We start from the raw sequence: 12,925 nt of genomic DNA on the forward strand, positions 1-12,925 counted from the left end.
CACACGGCCATACTTTAACTCCACCAGTATTTAAGGACATCTCACTTTACTGCTCAACTAAAAGCTTCCGAAGTTCACACCTCTCAAAAACATTCCCCTTTGACTACACATGTCATAGTATCTTTCCCCAATCTGAACCTTAGAGTCCAAAAGTTGGGGTACCAGCATGAATTCCTCTAAGCTTAATTACCAGCTTAGATCTGATAAGCGGCCACCAATCAGGAATTCCAGTGCCTGATACACTCTGGTCCCCCCAAAACCTTCCCTGGGGACCCCCAAGACCCATACCCCCTGGATCTTAACACAAGGAAAGTAAACCCCTTTCCTCACCGTTGCCTTTCCCAGCCTTCTCCTCCCTGGGTTAACCTGGAAGATTACTGTGATTCAAACTCCTTGAATCACAACACAGAGAAATTAGATCTCCTGGAGAGATAGATAGATTCACGCTCCGTGAATCTAAAACAAAGGGATTCCACCCTTCCCCTCCCTTCTCCTTCCCTGTTAAGTACAGACTCAATTCCCTTGAGCCTCAACAAGAGGGAAAAATCAGACAGGTCTTAAAAGCAAAACTTTTAATAAAAAGAAAGAAAAAAGTAAAAGATGTCTCTGTATTTTAGATGGTAAAAGTTACAAGGTCTGTCAGCTTATAGAAACTGGTGAAAAAGCCTCCTCCAACAGAAATACAATTTAAAATACTTTCAGCCAAATACACATTAAAACTCTACCAGCCAGATACACATTTAATTTCTACCAGCCAGATACACATTTGCAAATAAAGAAAAACAATCACAAAGACTAAATGGGTTTTCTACCTTTTGTACTTACTAAATTTGAACAGAAGATTAGAGAGCCTGTAGGTACATGTGGTTACTCTCAGAACCCAGAGAGAACAAAGCCAAACCCAAAAACACAAACAAAGGCTTCCCTCCACCGAGATTTGAAAGTATCTTGTCTCCTGATTGGTCCCCTGGTCAGGAGTTTGGTTCCCTGTTTGTTAACCTTTACAGGTAAAAGAGACATTAACCCTTAACTATCTGTTTATGACAACACGTTAAAGTCAAAATGTAGCATGACCTGTGTCAGGTCTAAACTCAAAATGTGTACTGTTCTTCATGTTACTATAGTCCTGGAGACTTTCTACCTACACAACATCTGTTTCATGGGTATTCCACAATGCACCATCTAAGCCACAATTATGGCCTTCTCTGTCCTTACAATGACAGTCTGCAGGACAGAGGCCTTCCTGATTGCCCTTATGACAAAGAATTTATTTGTATCCAACTATTTTTCAAGGTGCCCTTACCCACAGAGCTCTACAGTTGACAAACAATTCTTTTGTGCCGTACTTAACCTGGAACACTTTACTCATTCAGCCTCTTAAATTAATTCTTTAAGGAAGAAAAGTAACTGAGGAACTAGAAACTTGTTGCTTCAAATCCAAGTTGTAGAAAGTAGCATCCCTCAAAGAAAATAATAGTCCATATTTCACAGAAGCAGTTCTAGGACTTACTGTGCTAGAGTAACTAGGAGACAAATATCAACTCAAAAAAATTCATTCTCGTTACTGTCATTGCCGCACCAAACATGTCCCTGTGTATTAAAACTAATATTATTGCGTAAAATGTTTAATGGTGATATATTATTCTGCTATTTTCAGGAATTTCTCCATCATCAAATCTTTTTATTTTGCTTAAATACAGCTGCTCTTTTTTACAAAAAAAGCTGTTACAGCCAAGAGCAAAATTACGTACAGAATGGAAACAATGCATCATTTCACCTCCGATTGGTGAGGGTTTGTCCACACTTTTTTCTTCCTGCCTGTATCTCTAGTCTCTAGCGTTTTAGCTAAAATCACTAATTTATAACCAAACTAAACTCATTTTAACCACTGTTATTGACATTAATATCAAAGAAAAAACATAAGAATATGGATTAGTAAGATAAGGCCCCAGTTAAGCTTTTACTTCAACCATCTTAAATATCCAATTTTTTGGAAAAAATGAATTGCTTCATATTTGCTGGACTACCCGCCCTAATCTTTTAATGAGCCATTACATTTCTTTTTAAAACAGTACGCAGCAATTAACTTATTTCACCATCAAAAGCCTTTCTGTAGTCATTTAGTATCTCATCAGATCAATACACCCGAAACATCCTGAACAGAGCTCCTTTAAATTACATATTGATTTTTCCATTTAAGTCAAGAGCTAAATTATTTATTCAAAATTTCAGAACAAGCTTTGTTAAGTTGTTTTTTGCCTTTACTTGAACTGTTTCTAAAATTTGAGAAGAAAGCTTATACATAAAAATGCTTGAAATTTTTCCCATTCATGTGCAGTTTATTTTAAACATACTAGAGTGTGAAAGTTTATTTTTTAATTAATTGCACTATTTTAGCACATATTTGTCCAATATTTGAAGTAGCAACAATTTCATCTCAGCCTATTGTGACCCAACAAAGAATCTCTTCACTCAGCAAGCACTGTCCAGTATATCATTCCATCACTTAATGTTTATTTTCTCCTTCTTCCACTATTCTCAGCTTTTGGATGATTTGACAGAGTGCCTGGATCTTCTGATTTAAAATATGTAAGTTCTCCCCAAATCACTAGGAATGACTTTAAATCAAAAGGCTTGTAGTCCTCTCATGGATGTGGCCACAATGACAAAAAAAAGTCACAAACCAACTAATACTGCATTACAACACCTGCTCTGTGTTGTCTTCCAAGTCAGCTAAGAGGATTGTTAAAATAAACTTGAGACAGAAGAATAAGTTATATACTTCTGTAAGTCACAGCATTAAGAAATTCGATCACTTCTCTACGAAGCTGGAGCCCGCTAACAATATTTGAAACATTTGTCAAACCCCACTACTGAACTTTCAGTCCACAGTAGGAAGATAAATATGGGCAATCATTATGTGGCAAGATATTGTGCTGTAGATTCAGACCTCAGCTTGCCACATACGATGTCTCCATGGAGCCAAGTCCTATGAAGTTTATTTAGCTTTTTGTGGAGGTTTCGGGGGGTAAAATAATCAAATATAAAATTAAGATGCAAACATACCCAATACAGTTACAGTTGCTGATGACTGAGTATCTCCTAGTGAGAATGTAACTGCTTTGCATACATATTCTCCTAATCAGAGAAGCTTATATTGTTAGGATGATAGTTGAATCAGTAAGTGAGTAGTTCTTAAGTGACACTCTTCCTTGGTATTGTCCTCGAACAGCAACCCATATTCAGGATGAAGAACAGTAATGGTCTGTTTACTTTTACCATGCATCTTCTCCCATGAGATTTGTGTTATTGTTCCTTTTATTTCAATTATGCATTTCAGGATGACATTCTTCCCAAACTGCTGTTACATGTGGATCAACAACTGGTCCAGCCAAGGCACCTAAAAACAAAGAAATGTTATGTTTGTTGAGAGATGAGTCCAAATCACTAAGTTAAGAACCATATTCCAAGATAGTTGTCAACAGGGAAGGTGGGACCTTGAGCTGAACTTCATAGTTCAGGGTGTTGGGATCCAAAGTTTTATTTGGTCTCGGTGCACAGAGCAGACTCATGAAGTTAATTTTCTCCTACTGATTACTACCTTCCTACCACACATTAAATCTTGGAGAGCAAACTGACTATACAGAGGTACTACTGCTGCTTCTTCTGGCCATTTGGTTTAACTGGGTCATGTCCTATTAGGAAGCCAGAGTAAGATTCCCTAAGGCATAAAAAAAAACCCCAAAACAAACCACAGGTCCAATACTGAAGGATTGTAGGTGCGTCACAGAAAGCTTAACTGTTTCATACAGTAGTCTCCAAAGTGGGGTGTGCAAGAGGATCCTTTGGGGTGTGTGGCAGGAGGAGCACCATACTGACAGCTAAAATGCTGTACTTTCCCAGACTGCACTGTGGTTTGGAGATTCTTAAGCTACAATTCTCTAAGCTAAACATTTCCTTTCATAATAAAATTGAAAAGTTCCCTTTTATCTTTCAGCTCACCACCCTGTTAGAATTACACTGCGGAACACTTTTTTCTCCTTACCCTTCATGTGCATGGAGAGTAGCATGATCAAGGAAATGTGAAGCTGCCAGTTTGATTCTTCCAGGCAACCCATTGCTGCAGGAGAGGAAAGATTCTGATTTGCCTGTGTTCTTTTGGGTAATCCCTGTGCTTAGCCTCTGTCAGCAAGCCTGAGAGGAGAATGTGAAAGACAAGCCTGTTACAAACCAGTTCTGTCACCACATAGACCTCAGTTGATCACCTCGTGGGGAGGTGATCAACTGTCCCCTCGTGGGGACAACAAAATGGCAGCAAGGATCCCAAGCTGGAGTGGATCCCTGAGACAGGAGCATGGACTGACTGCCCACACAGGGATTTGTGTAAACTTGGAAGCTGCCACCACCCTCCATTCCTTCTTGCTGGAAACGCTGACAGTGGGGAAGGAAGGTGGGTCATGGAATGGACATGAGCAACACATCTCGAAGAACACCAGTTACGGAACAGGTAACTGTCTTTTCTTTGTCCAGCGCTTGCTCGTGTCCATTCCACATTAGATGACTCCCAGCAGTTCCTGTCGAGGCAGGTAGGAGGGCACAGATCGGGAGAGAGAGGACTGTGGGACACTTTTTTCCTACCCTCTATGATCAAAATGCATTCCAGGGATTTATGTTTCACAGAGATTATTTTCTTCTCTCAGTGACTTTTTTTTTAAACACCATATCCTTAGAAATCTGTAAATAACCCCCCTCACTTGAGACAGAGTTGAACTATTGCTTCTGAGGTAAAAATTAGGCATCATGGATCAATTTAATCTAGTGTAACTTCACTAGTTGCAGTGGAACTACATGAGAGATGCATTTGGTCCCAAAGCCACTATCTATGAGTGTACAACTGAGGGCCAAATGTTGCGGTCCAGATGAGGAATGGATCGTGGTCATGCACAGGAAAAATGAGTTGCCAGCTAAGTCATGCTCACTTTTGGGAGGTGAGAAGTCCCATGATTTGGGCCCTCTCTCTAAAAAAAATCTCCCCCCGAACTATAATGTAATTATCGATTGTTTGAGCTTCAAATTGGGATTTTTTTTTGAGATTCTTAAAAGGAAAAAAAGCATTTTTGTGATATTATTCTATGTAATGACCTTACATAAATTATTCATCTGAAATTGAAAAGAGAAGTGCCCTGATAGAATTGGCATCTGAGACTGAAACTGTCAGTTTCCTAATCCAAATCAATTTCTCTCTGGGATTATTATTAAGGGTCTGATTTAGGCACAGGTATTTTTTAGTAGAAGTCAAGGACCAGTCACAGGCAATAAACAAAAATACACGGCCCCTAACCCATCCCTGATTTATACTAAAAATACCTGTGATTAAATATTGCGAGGGATGATGCTGGGGAGCACAAGGGGGGTCGCTGAGAGGAGGGCTGGGGGGAGGCACTATTTCAGATTACTTGGCACCTCACAAGCAATGTTTGGTCACATTTTTAATTTAATATCAATTCTCACTATTTTTAGCACAATACAACTTTTGGCAGCTTCAGTGGTGTAGTCAATTGGATAATGTGCCTTTCAAAGTAATACACTGGCTTTTTCTCAAAAGTATTTGAATTAATTTGATCATTAATTATAATCAAAAGAATCATTTCCTTTGATTATCTTAGGTCCATTTTTATACAACCATAACTCCCTCATTAATTTGCACAGTCTGACATGTGAATGTCAACCAAGAAGAGCATGATTTCTCTCATGATTTCTTGTAAAATCAGTGAGAAACCTCCATGAAGGCCTTTGATTTACTTAAAAGCACAGACACTGTATTGAACATAACGACAGCTTTGCTTCAGAGACCGGTTATCCACTGACCATGCAGCAGTATTCTGGCATTTGCTAACTTTTAAGTATTTGACTTCATAACATTAATGTTCTTTTAACATAGAGGGGTTTTGTAATTTTATGTAGCAAAAATAGTATGTAGAAAATGTAATTATCACAGAAAATAAAATATTATAACCACATTTTTAAAAATGCTGTTTACAAAAACATTGCATAATTCTTTATAAGCCTAAACTTACACACTGATTAGTGGATTTCATTTTATCTTTTAACACAACTGAAAGCAAAACATATTTCTATTAAATAAAAAGAAAAAGCAAAAAACCAACACAAGACAAGAGGATGGTTTAAATATGCAGCGTGAAGAGGTATTCACATGCAATTCAGTCTGCAAGGACTCAATTCAATGAAATTATGTCTTGCTTCTCTTTTGTGAAAAATATAGGCAAGGCTACAGAGTCCATTTTAAAAAATAATTGGTGGTGATCTTCCTTGACTTTGTACTGTGAATGCCTGGATTTTGCTTTTTGATGCTGTGTTTTTTAAGTATGAAATCATGCTTTTTTCCATATTATGTTCTGGTCTGTGTCATAATGCACCTTGAGCAGAGGTAACAGAGCAACCTGTGGTCTGACTCCATTATTAAAGAAGAATATTATTAAGCAATGACTAACGTCCACTGCGGCCCTGAAGCAGTGATAGCCAATCATAATTAATATGCAAGAGTGTTGGTCTCTCTACACAGTTACTTGTATTGTCCTCATCCTAATAGCGTAAGAGGGCCTGGTACGGACGTCATAAATCTCACATCCATTCCCCTATTGGAAGGGGGGTGGGGAATGGAGAAGAAATAACTGGAGAAATTGACTGGAAGAATTTCACACAGCATGTCAAACAAAGGGTAAAAGAAGTGTGAAAAATGAACCCTGGAATATGCAGCATTTAGCCACGGCAACATGTCACTCATAGGAGCACACCTGTGTACTACTAATCTCCGTTGCCTGTATACAAAAAGCTTTGAAAATTCAAATACTTTGAGGTGCTTCCTGTTAATAATCAGAAGAACTACCATTGAGCTAAACTCTAAAAGAGATTAGATTGTAAACAGCTACACACATACAACCAGACCTCCCTTCACTCCTTATAGACCAGTATGTTTTTTCAGCTTTCCCGTTGCACGCGCCCCTCACATCCAGAGGAGGGAGCCGGGCACACAGCCTATGTATCCGTTTTCTGGGAAGGTGTATACAGTACACAGCCATTCAGAATTTGGCTATCGATGTCTGTATTCTAAAACTGGCTTCTTAATTCCTAGCCAGAGAGACCCTCACCCTACACTATGCCACACCATCCATCCAACCCCAGCCCTTCCTACTGACACTACCAACCCCACACTATGCCATGATGTCCAGCTTTCCCCCCCAACCTGCCCCACTCACCCACCATGGCTCCCCCGCTTACTAACAGGGTTTACTCCCCCTCTCTTTCCACTTCAGTCTCAGCTGGTTAAATTGTACTGGGAGCTCCCTGCCACGGGCCAGCCTGTCATCCAACCACCAGGGGTGATGGCAGAGGCCCCAGAATCACGAGACTCCTTTCATCTCCGAAGGCTAGAGGAGGAAAGAGTGGGTGGGCAGGGGGTCTAGAGAACAGAGGAGCTGGGGCAGATGCTTGTCTCATCTCCAAGTCTACTGCAGACCACCCTCCCCACGTTTTCTTTCAACATTTGTCCAAAGCCGTGGGGGCTAAAGAGGGTTGCTGCCTGCATGACCAATTATGATGTCATCTTTAAACTAGACTGTGCTGGCTGACACTTGTGCCTGCCATAGGATCCTCAAGGTACTTCACAAACAACAAATTTAGCACCCCAAGAGGTAAAGGAGTATCACCCACATTTTACTGATGAAGAAATGGAGGCACCACAATTAAGCGACTTGCCCATGGCTACACTGGAACTCTCTGGAAGAACTGAGAATATATTCTGATATAAGGCCCATGCCTTAGCCAAAGATCGTCCTTCATTCACAAAAGTGATATTGATTTATAAAGGCACAGTGCAAAACCAACCTATTTGTTAAACTGGAAATATTTTGGCCTTGCAACAAATTACTATTACCTGCATATTATTGGGAAAGAGTTTGTTGTATTTTTAACAAAGGACTCATATTTCCTATACTTTATTCCTCTGGTCTTTCAGAACACGACATACACTTCCTCAATTTTTGTTTTAGAATCTTTATCATTTACAGAGAACCAGTTTCACTTTTTCCACAATGTGCTTTGTCCTTTTTTATAGGATGCAACAGAACGTTTTTTTAAATGGATAACACACACAGACACATGACCCAAGCTTGCCATGAAAAACTCACATTTATTTGATTAAACAAAAACAAAAAAACTGCATAGGAACATTTTCAAGTCCACAGAGACACTGACTTTGTTTTAAGGCTGCCAGTAGCTGATACATCATCTCCTTGCTATATCCTTCAGCCTTCTCTATGGACCACAAAGATACATTCAGAAGTCTCCATTAACACAAAAGTTCTCTAACACTGTTAGTTTGTTCGACGTAACAGTTTGCCCACAACCTATCATGCTTTCTTCTTTGCAGTACGTAACATTTTAAGTTACAAAGCCCACCAATTTTTGTCTAAATAGACAAGTGAATCCTTTTTTGGATGATGTGGGGTTGCGTTAATGGCAGGTTTTTTTGACATGACCTGTTCCATTAACAGTTATAAATGCTCTATTTTTAATGAGCTGCTCAGAACAATGTCTGTCCCACTGAGCATTTTTTCTCAGTAGGAAAACAGCACGATTAATCACAAAATAGAAAAGTAGAGAGCAGAAGAACAGTAAACTACAAGAGCAATTGGTTCAAGGTGCACAACTGCCAAGAACTGACAGAATCATTCTCGAAGCTCATGGCTTTACTATGCTGAAATAGATCAGGATGACAATACTTCTAACTGAGTAATTACATTTTATAAGATGGGCTTGTATCTACAGTAAATCAAGCGAGGACTTAAACTGTCCACAGAATTTGTTACACTGGTCTTAACTGGACAGAGCTTCCACTTGCTTTTGATGTTTCCAATTTCTGTGAATCTGTCTCAACAAAAGGACCAAATTAAATAGTATGTATGGGCCCTCACTCTTTTTACTGAAAACTGTATCAACACCAACCAAGACAGGCATGATAAGTAATGCACAATACAAACAATAGTAACATACAGTAAGAACCCTCCCCTCCCCCCACCAATATGGGTGATTAAACACACCTTACAAACTAGTTAAAAACTTTAGTCCTTTTAGGAGGGAAACAAAGCAAAACTCGGGAATAGGACATCTCTTCCTCGGAAGGAAGCTACTACATAGACTGAGAAGTATTCTACAAACCTACAAAGGAGTTTACGGGTCTGTTAATTTAAGAAAGGTATCTACCCTACTTCACTACGCAGACATATAACAGTCAGTAAGGCTCTGTAAAAAGAGCTTTAAAACAAAAATATCCACCTGAGTTTGTAAGCTGATACAATCATTAAGAGAAGGAAGAAGATGCCAAATTGGCTTGTTAACTCCTAAGATCACTTAAAAAGACATCAAGGTACATTTTCCATCATAATATTTACCAAACCCACCACAGCATATAACCATTAGTGGTTTTCTGTACCCTCCTCTTTCAACTTTTGTCACTCAATAATGACTAGGGGAGAAAAACAAGAATTTTTAATACAGTAATCTGACAACGTGCTTCTCTAAACTTTACTCCACATGTAAAATAATGGGTCTGTTGAATGCCACTGTTAAAGTCAAATACACATTCAACACAAGGGCTGCCTCTGGTAAGAACATTGAGTCTGAATTGCCTTCCAGGAACAGGAACTTGTAATCTATCTCATTCCCTTCAAGCATTTGGTATAGCATGATGTTTAAAGAAATTATACCCTTAGAGTCTTTTCTGACAGGATACATTTGTGGGCATGCAAATATAGATAAAACATTTTTCTCTTGTAGAGAGAAGACCTAAAGGTCTTAAGGACATAAGAACTCTGCAAATAAAGACACAAAATGTGTCATGTCAACTGGTGGTGTCATAATACTGAAAAAAAATCAGTTTCAGTTTGCATAATTCCTAGTTTGAAAATGAGTCAAAATAACGGGAGGATTAGAATTAATTTCCCCGAATGTAGGAATATTTGGTTTTTATTTATGGTTCTTTAGCCAGGGCAGCCCACTATTTCCACATGGAGGCTACAACAACAAAAAATAGCCACCTGTACACATCTAATACTTCCATTTAAACAAAACTGTGTATCCTACAGACAGGATGTGCCCTTCCCCTGCATGCAGCCTTACACTTTTGTCTGAGACCATCTGATACTAAACTGAAGTAAAATGCTTTACTTCTCCATGGTGAGGTAGAACTTTAAGAAACAAAAACAGGTGGGTCTCTATATGTGCATTCTGTACCACAGCAAACTGGGTTCTACCAGTCTTCAAAGGACTCAAGGATATGTGGTACAATATCTAATACAAGTACCATTGTTTAATTTTTTAGACAGCTCCACATTGTTTCTCTAAATCTCTCTCTCTTTCTCTCTCTCTCTCATTTATTTATTTATTCATTTATAAATAAAAATATCCTATTACCTTTTGGCACCATTTGGATGTACACCTTTAACAAACAGAAACAAACAACACTTTGGCACATTTTTTAAAAAACTCAGAAATGAACATAGAAATTTTATGATCTTCAAAAGAAGTAAAACCTAGGGCTGGATCAAGCCTAAAGACTGCTCTGGAAATAAATGCATTTGGCTTAACTAGAACTAAATAGACTGAGTTGATCGCCAGCAATTCCAATGGAATGCCACAATGAAGTGCCTCCTTCTGTTTCCAACTTGATGATTTTTAGCCCTCATATACATTAAATGTTAGGTTTTTCCCTTCTTTATGGTATGCACTTGTGGGCTTCCCCATATCAGTTATACTTAAAGGGTACAAATTAAAGGAGTGACTGGTACTGCATCATCTTGCACCATGGCTACCTCATAAGACCTAGGCCAGGACAACACTGAAACGCTCACTAAGACAATTTTGAAATGACAGGACTCCTTCATATGGCTGAATTAGGAGATGATGAGCATTAACTGATGATAACATTTCACAAAGCGAAAATGTACTGACAGCCAACATTGGCACAGTTACATTCCTTTGGGAGCATTCAGTGCACAAGTCTGTAGATCCAAATCTGTTATTCTTCTCCAAAGCTAGAGTCTGGGGTGGGGGTGAAGAGAGAAGCAAACCTTCTCCTTCCCCTAATCCACTTCTACCAGTTCAGGAGATTATACTGAACAGTTTAAGAAAATGCAGGAGTTTGCAACTCAGTGTCAGACCTTTGCTCACCTTCCCTACACTCCTGTCCTGTATGTCTATTCGCCTGTTTTCTATATGTATCAGGACACTGGAGGCATTATCCAACAACTGAACATACACAGAACAAACGTTGCGCCCGATTTGAAATCCTACCAATGATATACCAAATGAACAAGCCCCTATGGGGCATATGATGTTGGCATTAAACTTTTCCTATAATATTACACTACTTATTCTCATTGCATTATAAGCACTCCATTTTATAAGCTACACTAATATTTTTCAATGAGAGCAAGTGTGCTTAAGCACTATTACAGTAACACTACAGGAAATCGTTTGGGTAGCCACATAGCCCTTTTAAAAACAAAACAAAAAAAAACACCAAAAGCCTCCCAAAGTGATGTGAAATACTTTAAAATCAAATAGTCTTGTTTGTCCTGTAATCAGATCCAGTGAATCAAGTAAACAAACTGTAAAGGAAGACATTATGCCTCCCACAAATAAAGACAGGCGTGTGGGCTTCTCCAGTCTTGAGTCAACAACCCACCTCCCACAAAACCACAGTATGATCAAGAACACAAATCCTTCATCATGCAACCACCTAATGTGCACAGCAACACGTTTGTGCATGATGCCCCATGTGGGTAAGAGGTCAAACTTACTGCTGGAGGGGCGGGAGGGAGGCGCCTCCTTTGTTTTCCTCACTGATAAATGAAAGCCCTTGTAGTCCAACGTCAATGTAACAGAGCCCAGATTTTACCATGACCTTGAACGGACTGTTCTCTATGTGATGGTTGCACCTCAGGACAGAGACTAGATGTTCTCCCTCCAGCTGTGGTCTGTAACTGACCAGGTAGGTTCCATTCTGCTGATCATGGACATCTGTGTCGAACTGGTTTCCATCAGGACCCATCACCACTGCAGAGATCGTATCGCCCCCTGAAAGGCATGGGTTACCATCATGGTCATAGCATGTCACTGTGAAGGAGGCCACTCTGCCCTGTAGTGCACATTTGAGACCTTCCCCAGTGGCTCTGGTCAGAGAAGCAAAAGCCCCACTGCCGACAAACCCCATTGATTTAATGGCTGTATACAGAGCCTGGTCAGGAGGAGTGAACGTGACTGTGTCATCCTCCTGCGGCTGTAGGCCTCTCACATTCTTCAGATCCTGCACTTGAGCCAGCATGCAATCCCGAGCCAAGAGAATATCCGTGCTACAACCCTCCTCTAGCACCTGCTGAACTGCACTAATAGTGTTGCCCAGTTCGTTTAGATTCTGACGCAACTTTTCAACTTGAAGGTAAAGGGACTTGGCTTTGACTTGATTAATCTTTTCCACCTTAAAAACAAACAAAACAAATGCATTACATTTATATTAAAAGACAGCTAGCAGGGCAGAAATATTTTTCTAGTGGTGCTTTTCTAATTCCTACATAAAAGATTGTAGTGCAGTTGCCACAGGGATGTTAAGAGATCATGAATGGAAGTGGAAGTGGTCTGCAGGACAAACTCTCTATAAAAATGTGGTCCATGTGAGGAAAATGATTAGGGGAAATGTGGATGCTTATTGCAAAACGAACTTGCTGAGAATCACTGGTCCCTCCTCTGACAAATATAGCCTTAATTAAAAGCAACACACACTTCTGCCATTAAGTTCTGCTGCAACAGCTTGCTATTTAAAAGAAAGGTCATTATTATTAAATAAAAA

The 12,925-nt window shown here is 39.5% G+C and overlaps 1 protein-coding gene across 3 annotated transcripts in view; it reads right to left on the reverse strand.

Moving 5' to 3' along the window:
- LOC115642554 (E3 ubiquitin-protein ligase TRIM71-like) overlaps window positions 1-12,925 on the reverse strand; it is a 58,246-nt gene that overhangs the window by 13,183 nt on the left and 32,138 nt on the right. The window contains exons 4-6 of one of the 3 annotated variants that reach the window (XM_030546176.1): window positions 11,880-12,556; window positions 4,046-4,120; window positions 1,002-3,400 (exon numbers count right to left, since the gene is read on the reverse strand). In XM_030546176.1, coding sequence (XP_030402036.1) covers window positions 3,376-3,400; window positions 4,046-4,120; window positions 11,880-12,556 — 777 coding nt within the window. In that variant the 3' untranslated portion in view covers window positions 1,002-3,375. Of the gene's footprint in view, window positions 1-1,001; window positions 3,401-4,045; window positions 4,195-11,879; window positions 12,557-12,925 lie in introns of those variants that run through there. The other 2 variants (XR_003998203.1, XM_030546177.1) reach the window with 2 other exon arrangements.

The sequence above is a fragment of the Gopherus evgoodei genome, unplaced genomic scaffold (assembly GCF_007399415.2).
Source record: "Gopherus evgoodei ecotype Sinaloan lineage unplaced genomic scaffold, rGopEvg1_v1.p scaffold_41_arrow_ctg1, whole genome shotgun sequence".
Taxonomy (NCBI): Eukaryota; Metazoa; Chordata; order Testudines; family Testudinidae; genus Gopherus; species Gopherus evgoodei.